The sequence below is a fragment of the Pseudorasbora parva genome, chromosome 7 (genome assembly GCF_024679245.1).
Source record: "Pseudorasbora parva isolate DD20220531a chromosome 7, ASM2467924v1, whole genome shotgun sequence".
Lineage (NCBI taxonomy): Eukaryota > Metazoa > Chordata > Actinopteri > Cypriniformes > Gobionidae > Pseudorasbora > Pseudorasbora parva.
The window spans coordinates 28,347,013-28,370,765 of NC_090178.1; the positions used below are offsets into that span (position 1 = coordinate 28,347,013).

The window sequence follows — 23,753 nt, forward strand, 5'->3', positions numbered from 1 at the left end:
TGGTTTCTTATGCTCTACAGTTTTGTAATGACATAAAAAAAAAAATACAAATTTCAAAACACTTTTTTTTTTCTGGGTCCAGGGAGGATATGAGGCAAGTATAATAGTAGTATAACACGATAATAATAATAATAATAATAATAATAATAATAATAATAATAATAATAATAATAATAATAATAATAATAATAATAATGTGTCAGTAATTTTAATTAAAACTGATTGACAAAAAACCGATGACAACCTAGGCTAATACTGACACTTCCCAGTTACCATTTTAACAGACTAAACACTGGAAAGCAAAACAGAGCATGACAGTGGCTATGAGAAATCATAAAGTGGAAAAAAGCCTTCAGCATGCCATGGTAAGCTACATTAAGAACCTTTCCATCTCTGGGAAGAATGATTCTTTTAGTAGGATATTTCTATTTTTGTAATTAATCCATTGTTATGAGCAGGGTTCATGTACTACAAACTTATTTCACATTTATATTTTATTTATTGTGTGCTTTCTGTTGTAGTACACCATGGAGCATTGCTTTTTTATTTTCTAACAAATGTAACCTATTTTATTGCAGTTCAATAATCAATAATCATTAAATCATTACTAAATTAATAATGATCAATAAATCTGTGCGCAGCACTAATAACTAAGGGGAAAATAATGAAACACAGTGTAGTTACTGTCCTCTGCCTTTGTAGGGCACTGTTGGCTACCGAACCGTCTTCTGATTCCTGAGCTAGAGTCGGAGTGTGAGAGATGTATACAGTAAGAACGTTTTACCAAAGAAAGCGTGTGCTACTGTATGCACACTTCATTCCAAACCAATTCCCTCTGACCAGGAGCCAGGAAGAGCTTTCACTTACACACTAAAAACAAACATGGAGGGACAAGTCTGAATGACGCACAGGAGCCTTCACAGCCTGCTGTCAGTGCTTCCTGTCTGAGAGACCAACTGCTCAGAGCTTTTGGCTAAGGTTTTAGGTCTGACATGGTGCATGTGTGTGTGAGTGTGTGTGTGTGTGTGTGTGTGTGTGTGTGTGTGTATTTATGTTATGTAGAACAGCATGATTGCTTTACACTGCAAAAAATGTGTTATAGCTGAATGTTCTTATTTTAAGCTTATTTCACCATAGTATTTCTTGTTTTGTGCATAAACGTGCACAAATCTAGTGTCACTAGATTGAGTTAGTTTTGTATTTTAAACACGAACAATGGTTAAGTGTTGGTATATTCATACAAATGTTTATTCTTGTACACTCAAATAGGATATATAGATGTATACACATTCACATACGGATATACAAATGTTTCTTCTTTCCTGACACATCATTCTGTTGTTGACAAGGTTAAAGGTTACAGGTGCCTCTCTGTCTTTGACATCCTGTCCCAGGTTTCCTGCTTCCTCTTTTGTTTTTCAAAAGCCCTACAACGCAAACCAAAGAGCGTTGGATAAAACATGCTGAGGCCAGTGGTAATGTGCCCATTCTTTTTAGGTAATAAACATATATTCTGTTCTTTCAGATGTATTATATTTCCTGAGGATTGTCCTCATAGACCTTAGTCAGGATAGCACCATATTTAATTTCTGACATGAATGAAAAGGAGGATGTAAGGGAGTAAAGTAAAGTGCGTTCAATGGATTGTAGTGTTGCTCAACATGCCAAACAAGACATCAAGAACTTTCACTAGAAAAAAACCTCCATAAAACTGTGCTCTAGGCCCTTTATACAGCGCATGCCATGGTAAATACTCTTAAGTCGATCCCTCACAGCCTCATTCTCATCCATGTAAAATTCAATATGGCGTCTACCCTGACTAAGGCCTATTCTCTTTCTGTCAGACAATTTCCGGCCTTGGTTTGATTTTATATGGTGATATTAGAAATCCCGACTTGTGCTTATTCCATGTTTTCCCTTGCGTTTTGTACGTACAGCAGTTTCAATGATTTTATGTGTATATTTCATATTCTCTCTCTGTCTCCCTCTCTCTCTTTTTCTCAGGATATAGGTGTTGTCCATTGGGGAGGAAGGAAATTCTGTCATTTAGAACAATGGGTCTGCTTCTCTATCTATAGACGCAGAAAAGGGGAGAAAGAAAACGAGGAAGAAATAGAAAGCAAGAATAAGGACTAGAGGACCTTTCTAGAGCAAATTTTACATTGGAGATTAAAAAGACATGCTAAAAACTGGGTGAAAGATCAAATTCCGGAAAAGCAAAGCAAAGGCCTCACGCAGAAAATGGACTATTTAAGACCAGTTATTCTGGAATAAGGAGACACAGAGACAACCTCCGCTGGTACTTATTTTAAATTATTATAATACACTTCACAAACAACAACAGCCATTCCGAAGATTTATCCCGTTATAAAGAGGAAGCACGTCACAGTGGGTAAGTCGCATTCAGATCATCCGCTGGTGAGAAAAGCCATTTTACTGACGCAAAATGACAGGTTTGGAGCTTTAGTCAGCATATACTGAAAACCTTTCCCAACCAAATGTTGTAAATTTTGTGTCTTGGTTGTCCTACATCCACCATTAACTTTGTAGAATGTGATGAAATCAATTATGGTCACAGAGTCAACATATTAAAAGTGAACTTAACTTTTGAGGATTGACAGAGGGCAGCTGACACTTAGGGGGTCTGTTCATGGGTTTTCCCCATCTGTCTGCGAGGATACATGGAGGTGAAGTCCACAATCAGGGTGGAGGACAAAAACATGTATGCTATTATGTATAGCCGACATTCATCGCTTTTAATCAAAGTACAAAAAGGATGATATTCATAGAATGTGGTTTGGCTGCATGGCTTATCCTCAGCAGTGATAGTTTCATGTTGGTTGATATCTTCGTCATGGCCTCTTGGCGTAGCCACTTGACTCTTACTTGACTTCCACGAGTTTGCTTAGCTCAGGAGCAACAGTGCCAAACCTCTGCTTTTCATTAGACATGTAGACATGAATGTGAAATAAATCTTTTTCTCAGAGCCATAACTATTCACCGCCTGCCGTCAACTTTGTGGCATTCCCTGCTAGCCGCGTTAATGCTCTGTTACTCATACCGTTAGATGACAAAGAATGTATGACGCTGCATGTCCTGATTATTATTGTAAGCTTTTCCTGCCATTTGTCTACTGAATGTCATTCACTGCCGAGATCTGATTTTGGAGGGGAATAAACCTCAGGGACACAAAAGCAGACTTCAAACATCTTACACGACGGCAGATATCGATATCTTATGTCTATGTTCTTTGTGCTGTTTCTCTGCATCTTTTTTTTCTCTGACTGTTAAGACATTTCCCTTTCTTGCTTTTTCCTACTTACCCTGATCCTTCCTTTCTCAATTTATTTTTGTCCATTTTATCTTTCCATTCTCCACACTCCCGTCCAATCCTCACCTCCCTCTCTCACTCCCCTTAGATGGAGGAGTCTGGCAGTCCCCGATTTAGGAAGCTCCATTTCCCAGTGGGCTTGTGGATAAATTCTCCACGGAAACACTTTGCCAAGTTGGGAGCTCGTTGGCCCAGTGCAGCATCAGTCAAGTCAGTGTCCCGAACTTTCTCTAAATTTCTGGATCAATGACAAAATGACAAAAAAAAGAGTGTCTATGATAAAGAAAAATAACCCCCACTCACCATGTTGGTTATATGGGAAAACTTTTATACCATTTTCAACAAAAGTTTCAGCTTAATGACTAAATATGTCATGTGTAAAACGTGTTAAAAAAGTTTTGGGGAAGTTGCTCAACAAGACATTTTATAAACTAACTTTGCCTTATAATAAAAAGGTCAAATTATCTGATAATTTTAAATACTTATGACCTTGACTCTTATTCAAGCTAATAAGGTGAATAAGTAAAGTTATATTTTACTTTTTCACCTTATTTTGAACTGTGCAGATTTAAAATAAGTATTTTATATAAGTTCTCGATTTATTTATTTGCATATCTGATTGTATGTTGGTTGGACCACCTTGAAATACTTAAAATACAATTATTTTTCTCAAAGAATAATAGTAGAAAATGCCAAACTACATAATAAGGTTCTCTTTTCAATCATTTTTTCTTCATTAAGATATCAGGACATTTGTGTCACCCAATCATTTTTTTAATTTATGCCATCCAAAAATATTAAATTAATTCAGAAAATTAGAACTTCATACAGTTCATCATAGAATAATATGTATTCAACCACTGGATTCAATGTGTATTCAATATAGAATTGTTATACTTTTAATTGTATTTTTGAATAAAAAAAATTATGTGTCATAGGTCTAAGTGTTTACTACTTTACTACTTTTACTACATTTAAGTATGTAGACATATGGTCACTGTAACTGTGTTAACATTGCTGCTTCCAAATAATGAGGGTACATTATAGATAAGATTGCATGTAGCATCAATATGGACAATTACTTTGCATACAGTACTTTACTGAGTATGTAGACAGCTTACAATAACAATTGACATGCAAGATATGAATTGTATATCACCTCCTTCCTATTGCTTCATTTTATTAGGTCCACAACTAGCTCAGATGCCGCTTCCCTGCATGAAGCCCCATCATCAGTCCCTTCCTCCCTCTCTCACTCCACCCCTTCTCTTGCCCCACCCTCTCCATCCCCTTCTCCTGCCTTCCTCCGCCCTCGCCCAGCCAATCAGCAGTCCAGGGCCAAAAGGCTGTCTCACCTCTTCCTGAGAGGCCGGTCCAATAGTGACCGAGACCGTGCCATTGGAGAACGTGAAAGGGAAATATGGGCGCATTCTGCCACCCCTTCATCACATCACTACCTGCCTCCTGCTTCCTCTAATGCCCCTGGGCTGGTCAAGATCTATGGAGATGCCCTGTCCAGTGGGGCGAACTATCGGAGCCTGCTGGCAAATATGCACTCCACTGCTCGCCAGCTCATTCAGCAGGTCATCACCCGCTATACTGAGAGAGAACGAGAGAACGAGAGTGAAGACACAGGTATTGAGCCCTATATAGCCAGTTGCTTTGTGCAAGAAATGTAGTAAAAAATATTTCACTAGTCACAGATAACATGAAATTTAAGTCACTTTTCACTGATAATTGACCTCCACCATTGCTCTGAAATCTCATTTGCGAACCCCTTTCAGATTCAGACCATGCCATGCCAGGTTTGATGTCATGAAAGCCAAAATGCCATTAGTTTTTATTAAAAGGGTAGTTCATCCAAAAATGAAAATTAGCCCATAAAAGTGCATCTATCCATCATAAAACTGCTCCACAAGGCTCCGGGGGTTAATAAAGGCCTTTAGAAGTGAATCAATGCTTTTCTTTAAGAAAAATATCTATGTTTAAAGCTTTACAAACTGTAATCTCTAACTTCCGCTGACTGCTGTACGCGCGTTCACGATAGACTGCTGTTCCAGCGAATGAGGCTATTCGTTGAGAATATGCTAGTAATATGCTAGTTCTCGCAAGAAACCAAGTTTTGTTTTGCTCTATCTGCGCTTCCGCGTTCGACAACGAAACTTACTCTACACCTCCGTCCTATACGTCATAGTCATACACTGGAATGCCAGTCTCTCGTGAATGTGCATACGACAGTTAGCGGAAGTTAGAGATTACAGTTTGTAAAGTTTTAAATATGGGTTGAATATGCATTCTCCATACTAATCACTTTTATGCTGCTTTTGTGGTGTTGTATGTAAAAAACAAAGTGAAGATTCTTTAGAAATACAGTACAGACACATTTGGAATGACATGAGGGTGAGTAAATAATAATGGAAGTTTCATATGGGTCTGCTGCTGCATATTGGGTTCATTCATCCATTATCTCTGTCTTGTAATGGATGAAAAATAAAACATCAAAAGCAAGCTGCAAATAATTAAATGAGCATTTTGAGCTAAGACATCACAGATTAGATATAGGAAATTAAGCTTTACCCGCTTATTGTATCATTCCCTTCTGAATGTCCTAACTTCCTGTTCACCTGGTCAGCTCTCCAGAAATATAATCCAGAGGACTTCCTGTTATGTGATGTCATTGGAAAGCCCATTCCGCAGCCAGATGGAGCCATTAAATGGCAAACAGAGTGCCGAAGGGGTGTGGCATCCTGGGAATGCCCCTTACAGCTAGTGGATATGTGGAGACCGAAAGATGGTTTTGAACGACGGTTTGAGATCCAGCGCCTTGAGGAATATGAGAGGGAGGAGAAAGAGAAGGAGAAAGAGAGAGAGAGGGATGGAGAGAGCTATCAAGGTTGGAACATATTTATCTGTAAGACATTTTACATTCATTAAAACATTTAAGTGTATTAACCAGTGAAAACACCATTGTGGTAACAGGAGTACGCTGGAGGCGAAGCCGCATGTCTTCTGGGGGTGGTCCAGAAGAAGAACGAGGTCACCGAGGGCGGAATACGGAACTTAGGAGGAGTATTAGTGATATGAACCTGACTCTAAGACGTCGCCAGGGCAACAACGCTAGCAATGACCCCCGGCGCTCTGGAAATGCCCCAAACAATGGACAGGATAGAAAGAACATAGTGAGCATGATAGCAGCTGAAGGTGGAGAGGTAAAATAAAGATACAGACCAACCTTTCAATACATTACAACTCAATAATGTGAAACCGAATTGATAACGCAGCACGCAGGGCTAAACAATAAGGACTTTTTTTGGCCTGTAGTTCAGATTTAGCCCTTCCAATAATTTCACAATTCCAGTGTAAAAATGGTACTACAAACTACTCTTACTGATGCTAACAAGACTATCATGAGTCGTTATTAAAATTTCAGCAAAACATCAACTATGTTAGCTAACTAAATAATTTTACCTAGCTAATTTAATAATCATAAATGTCCCAAAAAACAAATGTGTGCAATGCAATGCAATGCAATGCAAAAACAAAAAAACAAAATAACAAATGCATGCAAACAATCAGGCCTTGACATTAACTTTTTTCTCACCAGCCACTGTGGCTAGTGGTTTTCCAAAGTTACTAGGCACTCAGCATTTTCACTGGCCACAATTTTGACATCGATATCATGAGGAGAACTGCCCTATAGATATTTTTTATATTATCTCATAATTTGGCAGCAGGTATATTAGGCTGCTGTCACTTTAAGACCTGACACATGGATCTATAATACTGTTACATGTTTTCTTTCTCAACTTTATGTTTACTTAAGACATAACTGACTGTGTTTATGTAAATACTCATCAATACCAGAATTTTGAGATTATTTTGACATTAATACTGTGTATTTTACGGTCAATGAGCAACATAAAGAACTCAGTTTAGTACTGAGAGGCTGTTTTATCTGCATGCACTTTGGGTGTGAGCAAAGAAATTGCCATGCAGTGCACACAATCCCATGGCAGAATTCAAACCTTGTAACACCAACCAAAGTGGCTACAATGGCCGCATTACACGCCACCGCTGAAATCCAACCGTATATGGCCGGTTTGCAAGCGTGTTAACGTTAAGCCCTAGCCTGGATGCCAGCCGAACTTAGCCCCGCCCAACTTTTTTTTAGGTCGGGCGGTTTGGTCTGGCCTCGATCCATAGAGGAGTAATTATCTCCGCACAGAAACTGTTCGGGTCTGCTAAAATTCACACTCATTGGTCTATATATCTCTTCAAACCGCGGACATAGAAAACAACCCGCAGAAAAAAACACGGACTTGTTAACACAGTGCAGCTGATCTCTGTTGATATTTGACAATGCCTCTGATTGGTTGTAGGTTTATCCAATTCTCAGGAGGTCTTTCCTGGTTCGGTTGAAACATGCCCCATAATAACAGCCCAAATGGAGTAGTTTCAGACTCATATTCTGACTAGAATTGAGTATGACAACGTCAGGCTAGTTAAGCCCTGTACACAATAAAAAATATATTTAAAAAAACAGTAAGATATAAAAAAAACTATATATGTTTCTATCAATTGGCCATTAAAGTCTCACATTGGCCATGATGGTACATGTATGTAAACTGTAAACTGAAGAATTTTTTATTTTTTATTTATTTATTTTTTAATTATCCTTGTTTTAAATGTTTAATTATTACATGTGGTATTCATATTTCTCATGCATATGTTACCACTATTTTAATACATTTCTATGTAAAGCACTTTGAATTGCCATTGGGTATGAAATGTGCTATACAAATAAACTTACCTTGCCTTGGCTTGCCATTTTTGTTTAGCCCTATAACGTCATATATACCTAATGCAGTAAATTAAACTACATAAGCCAATTAAATACATCTGTGTCATATATAAATGCATGTAATCCCTTCTCTGCGCGATCCTCGTGTGATTTTTCAGGTCACTGGGCCAAGAGGTGGTGGATGTGAGGTGGACAGACGAACTCGTGCAGCAGAGGAAGAGAAAGACACCTGTGACCTGGAAGTGATGTCACAAAGTCTGATCCTTCCACCGACCGATCGGCCTTACTTCCTGTTACTGCAGGGCTATGACCAGAGCAAGGCTAGACATGCATCATCTCACTTATCTTACAGCCATCCCATGATATCATACCTGTATTCCTCTAATCACAACATACCATCAAAGCTTTCATACCTTTGAGTGGAATGGCCATTGAACAAACTGCACAAAACAGCCATACAAAAGCTCTATAAACACACACGGGCCGGACAATACCAACACAAGCATGCTGTGTCTACCGCTTCATCTCTGCACAATGACCTCACACAAGCACATATTGTCGAAAACTGTAACACTCTTCATCCCTTATCGTTGCTGTATTTCTGCAACTTAAGATAGGAGATTCCACAGATTGTAGTAAAGACCACAATGAATATGATAACCGTTTTTTTCCACTCTCGTTGTTCTCCTTCTCACTCTCTTGCTTATTATTTGTTCAGGACTTTGTGCTGTACATAATGACGGGTCACACACATGTTTTTGGGCGGAAGCCAACATTCCGTGAACGTGAGATGGACAGGGAGAGAGAGAGGAAGGGGAAGAGGCCTCTAAAAGTGGACACTTACCTCTCAGCCCCTGACCTGCTTGCCCGACACCTCCTGATCAGAAGAGACACAGCCGTCCCAGAGCAACCACGCGGTCAAGGTACCCTGACAGCAAGCTAACAAAAGACAATGCATACAATTTCACAGCACAAAGCAAAAGTTAAGGGGTTTGTTGCAACCCGGCTCAAACATTACAAACATTCGTGATACAGCAGGAACAGGCCTTCTGGTTTAACTAAATATCTTAGTATTTTATACATTTTATTGATTAAATAGTGCTGACAAACTCTGCATTACTTTTTCACTGTAAAACCTTTTCATTTTTGATACTTTACAACGCTGCCCACACCATGCCAGATTTTCGCAGTGGATTTCCACTCACTTACAAGTGAATGGAAATCGGCAACAAAAGCCAATAATCGGAGGCAAATCTGCACTCAATCATGACCTCAGCTGACGATTGCTATGTGTCATTTTTCAAAGGCATGAAACCGAGAGAAGCGCCAATGCATTTCAGACGCCCCAGAGGTATTTATGCTGCTGCCCACACACTATAAGACTTCCAAAGTTGACAGATTTCTGTTCTTTTCACACTACATAACTCACTCTAATGCCAGTTCCAGTCAAAACAAATTTTAAATGACAGGACTACTACTGCAGACAGGTCTAGATATTTATTCTGCTAATGCCGCCCACACCCTACACAATAGCCATGATTTTCTACTCATCAACAGTTAATGGATGTCACAGACAAAGGCCTAAAATCAGAGGCAGGTTAGTGCTAGTGCACATGAGTGACAGTTGCTATATTTTAACGCAATCTGATAAAAGTCTGATATTACAATATTATCGCTGATGCCTTTGAGATATGTAGCATGTTAGGGGGCAGATCAAACGGAGCAAATAAGCGTGAGAAGTGAGAACACAATTCCATAAAAACGCCAATGGCAGTGGAAAGTTCAGCGTGTTACCTACTGACGATGCTCAAATTAAAGAACACATATGCAACCGGATAATTTCTACAATGACCAACGCAAACATACATATATATATTTTTGGTTGGTAAATAATGGCGCAAATACCAGTAAATTGACCAGCCAAAACTTTAGTAAATCCCCTTGCATGATTAATTTAAATACACTCCTCACATAAAATGCATATACGATCAAAAGTCAGCCGAAAAAAATAAGTCGGTCCACGCCTTTTCAGCGCTAATTTTTCACAGCGAATCTTTAGTAATTCCTGACAGTATAGTTTTTTAACCCCAAAAGAGGGTTTGCGCTGACGCAAGCTGTTAGTAAATCTGGTCCTAAATATCTAGACCTGTCTACAATCCAAGTCTTGTTGTGTGAAATGTGTTTGAATGGAACTGACATCAGTGACAACAGATAGTTGTGTAGTGTGAAAATAACAGAAATGTATTTGCTTTGAAAGTCGTGTAGTGTGTCAACAGCATAACACGGATAGCAAAAAGATCACTAACGTCAACCCAAGTAATTCCGTTGTTCTAGCTTATATTGCCAGCGACAAAGAAGGTCAATGTCAAAGTTGACATGAAACAGAGGTATTTTCTTTCCTATTGTGACATACAGTATCTGAATGAAAAAGGTTCTCAAACAAGAACAAATGTAGGACGGGACTTGATTTTGCGCATTGGGAATTGATTAGATGGTTGTGGTTTGCTATTGTGCTATTGCTATTGTGATATTGTGTAAGTGACAGGGTTGTCCCGCCCTCACGGCAGTAAATACGTCATTAGAGAAGATTTTATAATAAATAATGTATAATAAATGCTGTAATATTCCAAAATAAGGTCCATTTTAATTTCATGGTTAACTTTCACATGCTTGTGAAAGAGTGCAGGTAAAGAGACACCAAACAAAAAACGATCAAAACATTAACAGTGAACAAATTTCTGTGTATTTTTTGATCTTGTACCATGAACCATGGTAGTTCTGTGGTATAGCCTATTGGAGTATCCAGCAAATACCATTGTACATGAATATGGTAATTATTCAGTCTATGCAAACATTAACTAGCAATATAGTTTTCTGTTTTAATCCTTTCGGAGGATTTTGTAAGCTATTAGAAAAAAATAACAGCTGACTATTTTAAATATTTCAAATATATTATAGCTTAAATGTATAGCAAGATACTTTTGCCATGTACTATAGCTTCAAGTGCAATTTGTTTTTCAGTTTTTTGCTTATAGCTTACAGTAGCTATTTCTTCTGTTGCTAGTTCAGCTAGCTACATGTTTTGAGTAGCTTGCCCAATGCCGTCTGCAATTAGGCTTCTTGTTCTCATTCTTCCTTAGCCTTGGCTCGTCCATTCAGAGGAGGACCTGTCACTCTTAATGGAGCTCCACTTTATAGGGAAGCAGCCCTGAAGCCAGGAGACTTGCTGGGTCTTGGCAGCCACTTCCTTTTCCTTTACCGTGACCCCCGTGTGACCCCCGCTCCGCCCCTGGCCTTACCGCCACCATGGCAAGGTGACATGTCAACTTCCTACGGCCCTGGCGGGATGACAGATAGACAGGAAATGCTCAGGCAGTATCTGGGGTCCACAGAATCACTGCTGAGATTCCAGGCCAAACATGCCGATGCCTTGCTGCAGGTAAACACTGATACAATCGAATACTCCTTCTGATATATCTGTCATAAACAAACAGTAGTGCATGTAAATACAGAGCTCTGACAGCAGGATTTTATCATAATGATTTACTGAACGGAAATGTTTTTAATTCACAGCACAGTTCAGCCAACATTTCTGTGTAAATGTTTAAATTATGGCATACTTAGTGAGTGTTTCAATGAAACTTAATTTAGGAAAAATATAATCACTGGTGAAACAAATACCGCAGTAGTTTCAATTTTGCCATGGCTTCATAATATTTATTTATACAAATCGGTTACTACTTCTGCTTTAATTTCAGGAAATTATTTCGAAGAATTCCAGTCCAGATTCAGGGGGCGGGGCCTTAGCACCTGCCTATCTTCTTTCACTCATGATTGACTACGCCTCTAAACATCTGGATCCTGAATTAACACCACAACTGCTTTTAAAGGCAGCCAATCAGATTAAAGGAATTGTTTGGGTAAGTTTCCAAAAATCTAGAGCCAACCTAGGCTATGTGTGCATGATTTTGCTTTGTTAAACCTATAAAACAGAAACAACAGTTTTTAAATTATATATATTACAAAATATATTATTGGCATAATTAAATAATTCACATTATTATTATTTTAACAATTAAAAGGCATTAATCTTGTGCTTTTTGTTAATTAATGGCTTGAAATACATTTTTTTTTCAAGCATTTCTTTTTTGTTATTTTTGTCCCATCAAATGTCTGTCATTACACCATTATCAACATTTTTAGATTTGTTTTTTAGTGAATTTTTGTAATTATAGTCATTTTAATCATATTAATAATGATGATAAATTACAGTATAAAATAAATTAAAAGGATCACATTATGTCTCTGATTTGATGTTGATGAAGAAGTGCTTGGGCCTCACTCATGGAACTACTGGTCTAGATGACATAAAATATCGTGATATCATAAAGTGTAAAACCACAGCCTTTATTAGGAGTAAAGTGTAGCACAGGGTTGGGCTGTTATGTATTGGAATGCAAAGGTGATACTGAACATGACATGATTTAATCAGGCCATAACTCTTCCTCACACTTTCTTGCCCTCTTTGGCTCATGCAAAGTTGTTTTGTCAAACTAAGGCACAGATTAAACTGGAGTAACAGTTAAAACACACAACAAACTAATAGTTTATCTGAGAGTGTCGTACGGGAGTGTCTTAAAATGGACTCTCTCTGGACTGTGAAGCTGTGGTTGAGGAGCCACAGCTGCAGACACAGATGGGCTTTCACTGGAATTTCGCCGTAGTTTGTAAACAGAGGTTGACTGATGTCATTTCCACCCGTTTGGAAAATGTGCTGTCATTGTCCGGACACATCAGCCAAACACTCCCACCCATGCATTCATCCGAGTCTGCTTTAATCTCTCTCTCTCTCTCTCTCTCTCTCTCTCTCTCTCTCTCTCTCTCTCTCTCTCTCTCTCTCTCTCTCTCTCTCTCTCTCTCTCTCTCTCTCTCTCTCTCTCTCTCTCTCTCTCTCTCTCTCTCTCTCATTATTCATCTTTCAGGACAAAATTAAAGAGTTCGGTGACAAACATCCAACACAAAAGTAAGGACCTGCACTACCTCTCTATGCTGTAGATCTGTATACACTGTTCAAACATGGTTGCTCAGTGACAGGCCTGTAAACAGCAAATTCCTCTCACCTTAACCACCACTGAGCATTTGTTGTGCTATTATGTATTTAATGCTTATTTAATGTTGAAGTGTTTGTGTGTGTGTGTCTATATATACATATTAAAAATCCTGTAAAGGCCATTCACACTAAGGATGATAAATATAATGATAACGATTTAGTTCTAAAAAAAAATACAATTTAAAATATTAGCAGAATCCACAATCCATCTATAACGACAACATCACAAAGACTATGGCTGCATATGAAAATGCATACTTGTGGGAAGAAAAAAAAGGGTTGGCAACAATTACCTGGATGATCTACTTCTTCCAGTGAGATTCTGAAGTGTGCATACGATGGACACCTATTTTAGAGGATTTATGAATGGCAGTGAATTCATACTATATAGAACATACTTTAAAATAATAAAAGAAGAAATGACTCATTCAAAATAAGTAGATACTCAAGATTTCAGACACAACCAACATCATTAGAATCACTTTCAGAACAATGTTTTTTAGCTGATAAAGTGATGAAAACATTGGCAGCCAAACAGAATTTGAGAATTTAAAGTGGTAGACAACAAAACTGAAGTGTGCGCTTAGAATAAAACTATATTATTTGCTGATGTGGACACCAACATAGTTATTGCCATAGTTATCGTTCTTGGTGGGAACGGGCCTTAAAGGAACATTCCACCGTTTTTAGAAACAGGGCTTATTCAACTTCTTTCCTACATTTAGATGGTAATCAAATAGGCAAATGCATTTTTGTCTCAGTGCATGCACTGTTTTAGTTGGGTTAGTTTTAGTTGGGTCGCTGCTAGCTAAGCTTAGCATAATGAATGGAATCCTATGTTGCCAGCTATCATGTCCCAAGTTAAAGTGATGAAAAAAAGTGAAAAACCCCCAACTAATTACTTCTTGTAGTCTGCGTATTCACAACAAGTACAAAAAGCAATGCAGATTAAGACTAGGCAGATACTGACTTGGGACTATATTATGGGGAAGCACGCAACACATTGCGATCGCTCAACAGCTGGAGGATCTGAGGATGAGAGCCGGGATATCTCTGCGCCCAAGTAGCAGTACTTCGCGTGTGCTTCCCCATAATATAGTCCCAAGTGAGTAGAAAACGCCTAGTCTTAATCTGCATCGCTATTTGTACTCGTTGTGAATACGCAGGCCACAAGAAGTAATTAGTTGGGGTTTTTTGGATTACTTTTACTCAGGACATGCTAGCTGGCAACATATGATTCCATTCATTATGCTAAGCTTAGCTAGCAGCGACCCAACTAAAACAATGCATGCACTGAGACAAAAATGCATTTGCCCACATATCTAAATGTAGGAAAGAAGTTTGATAAGTCCTATTTCTAAAAATGGTGGAGTGTTCCTTTAAGAGTTTGCAAATGTTAGAAATTATGAAACTATCCTGAGATGCCACAAACTAAAAGATTTCAGATGGTGACTATCCACGTATCAATATTTAAAAAACACATTATGAAAGCAATAATTTAAACATAGCAGTGTATAAATATATGTGTGCATTTTGCGCACTATGCAGAGGTTTTATAATGTTTTCTTTATACCTGTTCAGCCCAGTAGAGGCTGAAGTTGAGCTTCCTCCCCCAAGCGCGCAGAAGCTCTCCTCTGACCTTCGACCTCTGATGTTCTGGATGTCCAATGCCACGGAGCTCCTCAACTTCTTTCAGGTCAAAGTCGAAGCCATGGAAAAAGAATGGGAATTTGAAGGTGAGCGAGAGATCAGCAAATACGGCGCGTTTTCTAAAAGCAAAAAGTACTTGTATTACACATACACAATGTGGCATATCTTCTGCTGCAGACGTGATATGTCTTTTGTTTAAATTAGTCCGTTTATGAGTTTCTTATTATGCCATCTTGTCCTTTTTTGGTAAACCTGCAAGTCTAAGCAAACATTACGACCTGTGAAATAGGCCTGAACTTTGAAGTATTACATTGAGAATATATTCAACCTACGGACTCATACAAATGAAATACAAGAAGATCATGAAATAAATATTAAAATCGTGTCAAAATGTAATGATAATATATCGTGCATTGACAACAAGTAGTAATTTTTCTTTCAAAGATGAGCTTGTGAAATAACATTTTATTGTCGACGAACATGCTCAAATTAACTGCAGTTATTATAAATTATTCATGGTAATAATTATCCATTCACCTGGGATGGTTTATGTTCATCTGAAAATTTCTCCATGTGATTTTATGAACAGTTTGAGTTATGTATGGTAAGTTTTGTCTCATATTAACCTGTAGCCCCCGGTGACCCTGTGCTCTCGGCTGACATGGACACCTGTTCTGAGGCTCTGGCACAACTGGATGATGTCATTATGCACACCTTTCAGCAATGTGTATACCATCTGACCAAGGTGAAAAAATGTGCTGCTTGAATGACATTTTTGAATATAATGAATTTGATGTATAAATAACTTGTTTCCTCTCTCTTTCAGACATTGTACTCCCTCCTCCCAGCACTGTTAGACACTAACCCGTTCTCCAGTGAGGAGAAGAAGAAAGTAAAAGCAGGCGCAAAGGACAGAGCAGGTAGTGAAGGCGAAGGAGACGAGGAAGAGGACGTCTCCACTTTGCCGCCCACCGTGGCCGGACTGGTGGAAGTGTATCGCTGCTCTCTGCAGCTTTCCCGAGAAGCTTGCCTCTCTCCACCGCTAACCTCCCAAACATTTGGCTACCTCTTCTTCTTCACAAACACGTCTCTTCTCAACACACTCTTGGAGAGAGGTGAGAATTTACAAACACAGTTTCTTTCACAAACACAGTTGTGTTTGCACATGGTTTCGAGCACCGATGACAGCAGCTGACTTGTGATGGCAATGAGTTCATGAGGATGACCAGCACAAATGCAAGTGTGATATTGAAAATTATTTGTTTGTTCCGCTTAAACAGATAGTCTGTTCTCTTGGTCACGTGCGGTTCAAATCCGAACAAATCTGGACCTGGTCCTAGACTGGTTACAAGGAGCAGGGCTTGGAGATATTGCATCAGAGTTTCTAAAGAAGCTATCAGTTACAGTCAATTTCCTGTGCATACCTAAGACACGCCTTATTCAGGTGAGTGTTTGAGAACAAACTGACCCCTGCGCAGAATGTGCTTTTAACATCCATAATTCAGTCACATGACAATACATTTCTCTCTTCCTTCAGTCATCCTGGTCAAGTTTACAGGAAGAACATTTCTTGCTAAGTCCTTCCCAGCTTCACCATCTTCTCACCCATTATAAACTTGGACCAACGAGAGCGCCGCCTTCCTCATGGACTCCGCCTCTCGGTACCGAGCTTGGAGGTGGTGAGTAACAACCTTAATAAATGAACAACTTATTTTCATAAAGTAATATGCACCTAATACACCCAGGACTATAGCTACTTTTTTTTTTTTACATACAATGTTACATACACATATTGTTCAAAAGTTTGCATTCAGTACATTAAAATACTGAAAATACAAATACTTTTATTCAGCAAAGAGGCATTGATTAAAAACATGCAGCTTTAACATCACTGGAATAAATTACATTTTAAAATATATATCATATTATCATGGGCGTCGGAAGCAAATAAAAAGTGGGTGGGTCAGTACCAAAAGTTTTGCCTAAGGCCATTATATCATAGGTGGGGAAATTGTTTTGCGGGGGGTCTGGGGGACAAAAAATGATTTCATAGATGTGATTTCCTGCATTATGGTGCGTTTGAGACCATATCCCTTTCCTATACCAAAAAAGACCTCAAACCAGTCAATACCAATAGTCTAATAAAAAGGCTATATTCATTTAACTGCCATAGAAATCAACAGTTTCACAGATAATGATAATGAACAAGTTGCTTATTTTTTATGCTCCGTGTCCAAACAGAAAAAGTGCCGTTTACTAAACGATTGATTGGGCAAGACAAAATTACAGAAATCACTGACTTATTTACCGTGGCTATAGAGTAGGGGTAAGACGCATGGGATCAAGTTTTGACGCAAATCGATCAGAGGTTTGAACCAGTCTTTTGCCAGACTCGCTCTACTCCCTTTCCCCATCACATATCAGATCGGAAAGGTATTTATTTTCAATAAAAAAAGAGCAAATATTAGACAAGGGGAAATAAAGGGTTTAACATGTGTTTAATAATAAGGTTAAGGGGTAGTCAAGGTAAACAAACATGTGCTGAATTAGAGATGATAAAAGTGAGTGGGTCCAATATCATTGGTCTTAAAAAGTGGGTGGGTCTTGTCCCACCCACACACAATGGTTCAGACGCCAATGAATATTATTATATATTATATAGAATGCAGTTACAAACACAATTCAAAAAAAGTTGGGACACTGTACAAATTGTGAATAAAAACAGAATGCAATGATGTGGAAGTTTCAAATTTCAATAGTTTATTCAGAATACAATATAGATGACATATCAAATGTTTAAAATGAGAAAATGTATAATTTTAAAGGGAAAATAAGTTGACTTTAAATTTCATGGCATCAACACATCTAAAAAAAAGTTGGGACAAGGCCATGTTTACCACTGTGTGGCATCACTTCTTCTTTTTATAACAGTCTGCAAACATCTGGGGACTGAGGAGACAAGTTGCTCAAGTTTAGGAATGGAAATGTTGTCCTATTCTTCTCTAATACAGGTTTCTAGTTGCTCAACTGTCTTAGATCTTTTTTTCGCATCTTCCTCTTTATGATGTGTCAAATGTTTTCTATGGGTGAAAGATCTGGACTGCAGGCTGGCCATTTCAGTACCCGGATCCTTCTTCTACGCAGCCATGATGTTGTAACTGATGCAGTATCTGGTCTGGTATTGTCATGTTGGAAAATGCAAGGTCTTCCCTGAAGAAGAAGACGATGTCTGGATGGGAGCATATGCTGTTCTAGAACTTGGATATACCTTTCAGCATTGATAGTGCCTTCCCAGATGTGTAAGCTGCCCATGCCACACGCACTCATGAACCCCATACCATCAGAGATGCAGGTTTCTGAACTGAGCGCTGATAACAACTTGGGTTGTCCTTGTCCTCTTTAGTCCAGATGACATGGCATACCAGTTTTCATAAAAGAACTTCAAATTTTGATTCGTCTGACCACAGAACAGTTTTTCACTTTGCCACAATCCATTTTAAACGAGCCTTGACCCAGAGAAAACGTCTGCGCTTCTGGATCATGTTTAGATATGGCTGCTTTTTTGACCTATAGTACGGTGGCACAGTAGTGCACAACACAACGAAATTTAAAAAGCAAAGATAAGTTCACAACAGAGTTTAAGCCGGCAACGGTAAATGGCACGGTGGATTGTGTTCACTGAAATGTTTTCTGGAAGTATCCCTGAGCCCTTGTTGTGATTTCCATTACAGTAGCATTCCTGTATGTGATGCAGTGTCATCTAAGGGCCCGAAGAACCAAGGGATCCAGTATGGTTTTCTGGCCTTGACCCTTATGCACAGAGATCCTTATGCATGTTCCAGATTCTCTGAATCTTTGGATGATATTATGCACTGTAGATGATGATAACTTCAAACTCTTTGTAATTTTTCTCTGAGAAACTCTATTTATGTTGCTCCACTTTTTGTTGCCGCAGCATTGAGGGAATTGGGGGAACCAAGGGATCCTCTGCCCCTCTTGACTTCTGAGAGACACTGCCACTCTGTGAGGCTCTTGTTATAGCCAATCATGTTGCCAATTGACCTAATAAGTTGCAAATGGGTCCTCCAGCTGTTATTTAAATGGACATTTTACTTGTCCAGCCTCTTATTGCTACCTGTCCCAACTTTTTTGGAATGTATAGCTTTCATGAAATCCAAAATAAACCGATATGTGGCATGATATTTCCAAATGTCTTACTTTCAACATTTGATGTTATTTTAAGTTCATGAGATTTGTAAATTATTGCATTCCTTTTTTATTCAGAATTTGTACAGTGTCCCAAATTTTTTGGAATCAGGTTTGTGTTTTAAATTGTAACAAAATATCACAATATTACCAGTTTTACTGTATTTTTCAATAAATAAATGTAGTCTTGGTTTAGCATAAAATACCATTCAAAAACATTTAAAAAAAAATTACTGACCCCAAAACTTTTCAACTGTAGTGTATATTTAATATATTTATATTATATATAATATTTTTCTTTTTCTTTAATATTATTCACATATTTTCAGATATTTTTGAGAGTTTCTTGGACCATCCTCCTCTTATCCTGCCTAACGAGACACCTCGCCTGGACCTGACTCAGCCAATCCCAAGCACCGATCTACTGAAGGAAGTGACACGCCTGCGAACATTCCTGTGGGGGCTCGACCAGGATGAACTTCCTGCTAATCAACGGACAAGACTGTAACATGATTTCATTCCAGTTGTAAAATTATGAACATTATCTAGTTCTCATATAGAGAAACTATCAGTCTTTAGATACTATAGTAGGCTACATAAGGGCTTGTTCATGTAGAATTAATTTCAGGTGACATTCCTTCTTTCTTTGCCTATCAAGAACATCTGTTTAAATTTTAATGGATATACACTGACTTAATTATGAATATGTATAATTCATTGCCTTTTTTATCTTAAAGGTTAATATTATAGGAAATTCATTGCCTGGTTGCAATGATAAATGCCAGCCTGTTATTTCACAGACTTCTAATATTTCCGGTAAAGTAGGTTTTTTTCACTGTTTGTATTTCTGTAATAAATAAAAAGTACATATATCCCCTGGCATGTTTTTAATTTTTTTTATTAATAAATTCCCATACATTTTGAAAGAGGCTTTTAGAAAAAGTGGTGGCCACATGCTGTTCTATTAATCAACACTGGGTGGCATGATCGCAATGGATTCAATGATTAGTGAGAAACACCAATGGTCAATTAAATCCCCAGTACACTAAAAAGGCAATTTTGCACATTATGACATATTGATGCGGACCAGTATCCTGAAAATGTTTTAAATAGGGTTCTAGAAGTGTTTTGAATTATAAATAGGCTACTTGTTATAAGCTATGTGTTATAGTGGAAATACTGATACTTGCAAGTGCTCTTACAAACATTTACCATGGCAACCACATACACTTATATACCACAGTTACTATAGTTATCACTAATATTGAACCATAATAAGTTAATATGCTATTTATTTTTCATTATTTGATGACTTTTCAACTAATACCAAGTTATCACAATTTTATTGCTGTAATAACAGTAATAGTTTCCATGGAACCGATGGTAACTAAGGTATGCCAAAATATTTGTAAGGTAATACAACATTTAGATAGGCCTACTAGTTCAAAGCCAGGGTAAACCCTGGGTAAACATAATTAACGGTTATCTTCTAAGGGTGATACTGTTAGCCTAGTTCAAAGCCTATGTTTACTAGTATGGGCGAATTCCAACCGGAAGTGAACATCCATATGTCCTACTCACTCTAAAGGGCAGAGGCCTTGAAGTGTGGACTTTAGAGGGAGCATTTGTGTGTCATAATTAAGCCATTTGGAATGCACTTGGCGAAGGAAACATTCAACATGGAACTTCACATGGAATGTTACCATGACAACAGGAATATCTTATTATTATTGGTAATATGATACAAATAAATGTACATTTATAATGAATCCTTTATATCTATATCTATGTGTGTGTGTGTGTGTGTGTGTGTGTGTGTGTGTGTGTGTGTGTGTGTGTGTGTGTGTGTGTGTGTGTGTGTTCCTGATCTGCTCTTAACTTTGTTAAAGATGCAGTAAGCGATTTCTGAGAATCATTGTTATACATTGTTGATATTTGAAATCAACCCAAACAAACACACCCCTCCCTTCATTGCTCCACCCCCAACATGTACAAACATGCAATGCAAGATTGGATGTTACATAGCAGAAATTAAGCAAAACAAAGCTTAGGGGAAAATAAAGCAAAGTGGACGAATGATTGTCAAGGAAAAACAAAAAATTAGCATACAGTAGTAGGTGAGTATAAGCAAGTTAGAGTTAGAATTTATAGTCGCCAGCAGCACACACTGAAAAACAATGTTACTCACGTTAGGAGCAGAACCAACGCAACCTCCATTTTCAGGCCTTCCCGCTTATAGGTCTCTTAAGGGCTGACCTTTTCTCTTTTGTAATGTCTCTCAGCCATCTCTCTTTCAATAATCGTTCTTCAAATCTCCCTCTTGCTCTCTCCTCCCCCACAACAAGTGTATACTATGTGGTTTGAATTGTTTTATTATTCCAAATAAAAACACTGAACAAAATTATAAACTCAACACTTTTGTTTTTGCCCCCATTTTTTTAATCTAAGACTTTTTCTATGTACACAAAAGGTCTATTTCTCTCAGATATTGTTCACAAATCTGTGTTAAGCTTGGAACATACTCTGCAAGAACAAAGAGATTTGTTCGTTTTCTCGAGGTGGCAAGAACAAGAACAAAGTTCGTTCAGGCAGTACATTCCACACTTCACAAGAAAAGCAGGTGCCGATCATCTGCGTTTCTCCGCATTTACCACGCCCACTTTAAATCTCTGACCAATCACACAATAGTTCTCGGACACCCGCAAGAAAAAAGTTCTGCTCAGACGATGTGTCGAGAACAAGCTGTGAGAACTCCCAAACCATGGCTGTGAGAACAAAATGACGTCAATTTGTTCTCGCAGCTCTGAGAGCGAGAACTTTTTTCTCTGTTCTTGCGGAGTATGTTGCAGCCTTTAGTGAGCAGTTCTTTGCGGAGATAATCCATCCACCTCGCAGGTGTGGCATATCAAGATACTGATTAGACAGCATGATTATTGCACAGGTGTGCCTTAGACCGGCCACAGTAAAAGGCCACTCTAAAATGTGCAGTTTTATCACACAGCACAATGCCACAGATGTCGCAAGTTTTGAGGGAGCGTGCAATTGGCATGATGACTGCAGGAATGTCTACCAGAGCTATTGCCCATGAATGAAATGTTCCTTTCTCTACCATAAGTCTTCTTTAAAGGCGTCACAACCGCAGACCACGTGTAACCACACCAGCCACCCGGACAGCTGCTGCAACAATCGGTTTGCATAACCAAAGAATTTCTGCACAAACTGTCAGAAACCATCTCAGCTTGTCGACTGCAGTTGGTCGTCGTAACTGACTTGAATGGGAAAATGCTCACATTGGATGGCGTCTGGCACTTTGGAGAGGTGTTCTCTTCACGGATTAATCCCAGTTTTCAGTTTACAGGGCAGATGGCAGACAGCGTGTATGGCGTCAGGTGGATGATGGATTTCCTGATGTCATTGTTCAGGATCGAGTGGCCCATGGTGGCGGTGGGGTTATGGACAAACAAACACAGGTGCATTTTATTGGTGGCATTTTGAATGAACATAGATACCGTGACAAGATCTTGAGGCCCATTGTTGTGCCATTCAACCAGAACCATCACCTAATGTTGCAGAATGCTAATGCATGGCCCTATGTTGCAAGGATCTGTACACAATTCCTGGAAGCTGAAAACATCCCAGTACTTACACGGCCAGCATACTCACCGGAAATGTCACCCATTGAGCATGTTTGGCATGCTCTGGGTCGGCTCTGTATACGACAGCATATTCCAGTGCCTGCTAATATTGAGCAACTTCGCATAACCATTGAAAAGGAGTGGACCAACATTCCACAGGCCACAATCAACCTGGTCAACTCAATGTGAATGGTAAATGGACTGCATTTATATAGTGCTTTTAACAGGCCATCCAAAGTGCTTTACATATCAGCCATGTAAGGCACCATCAGCTCATCAGGAGCAGCTGGGGTTAGGTGTCTTGCTCATGGATATCTCAACACTTGGTCAGGTGAAACCAGGGATTGAACCATGAACCTTCTGGTTTGTAGACAAGTAAATGAACCACTGCTGCCCCAGTGAAGAAGATATGTTGCACTGCGTGAGGCGGACACACCAGATGCTGACTGGTTACTGAAATACAGGAAAACTGCACATTTTAGAGCACCCTTTTATTGTGACCAGCCTAAGGCACACCTGTGCAATAATCATGCTGTCCATGTGGTGGATGGATTATCTTGGCAAAGGAGAAGTGCTCACTAACACAGATTTAGACAGATTTGTGAACAATATTTGAGAGAAACAGGCCTTTTGTGTTTTGATTGTTTAGTTTGTCTCACGTGCATTAGAATACATGGAGGGGCGGGGGTTATGACCTATACTGGGACCAACCACCTAGGCGATCGAGACGTTTTGGCTTCAGTTTTCAATAGGAATGCGGCAGGCTTGGTCAAGACATGCAGACAAATCCACAAGTAGAATCAACCTACAGTCTCCTCAAGCCAATCAGATAACAGCCCCATTGCACTGACCAATCGTATAGCATGCTCTCGTTCCAAACAATAATGATTTTCTTTGCAAACAGGACGGCCACTGCTCATTTATCTGCAGTGGCTCAAATAGGAGCCATAAGACCCACAAAATGAATACAATAAATCAGATTTGAGCGAACATAGTTTTACTGGTGAGCGTGAGCGATTT

The 23,753-nt window shown here is 38.8% G+C and overlaps 1 protein-coding gene across 3 annotated transcripts; it reads left to right on the top strand.

Annotated features, from left to right (window-relative positions):
• The first annotated feature begins 1,152 nt into the window (after positions 1 to 1,152).
• On the top strand, positions 1,153 to 19,969 carry rasip1 (Ras interacting protein 1). Of its 3 annotated transcripts, none has more exons than XM_067448901.1 (17): positions 1,153 to 1,497; positions 2,005 to 2,392; positions 3,420 to 3,541; positions 4,518 to 4,966; positions 5,964 to 6,224; positions 6,311 to 6,540; positions 8,291 to 8,452; positions 8,851 to 9,055; positions 11,273 to 11,571; positions 11,891 to 12,052; positions 13,115 to 13,155; positions 14,824 to 14,978; positions 15,525 to 15,637; positions 15,719 to 16,007; positions 16,173 to 16,336; positions 16,430 to 16,571; positions 19,428 to 19,969. In XM_067448901.1, exons 3-17 carry the CDS (start codon positions 3,420 to 3,422, stop codon positions 19,604 to 19,606), a joined length of 2,973 nt encoding a protein of 990 aa, XP_067305002.1. In that variant the 5' UTR covers positions 1,153 to 1,497; positions 2,005 to 2,392; the 3' UTR covers positions 19,607 to 19,969. The 3 variants fall into 3 exon arrangements, with proteins under 3 accessions (XP_067305002.1, XP_067305004.1, XP_067305003.1); XM_067448903.1 differs by having other exon boundaries at positions 2,005 to 2,299; XM_067448902.1 differs by lacking the exons at positions 1,153 to 1,497; positions 2,005 to 2,392 and having other exon boundaries at positions 2,447 to 3,541.
• Positions 19,970 to 23,753: the final 3,784 nt, after the last annotated feature.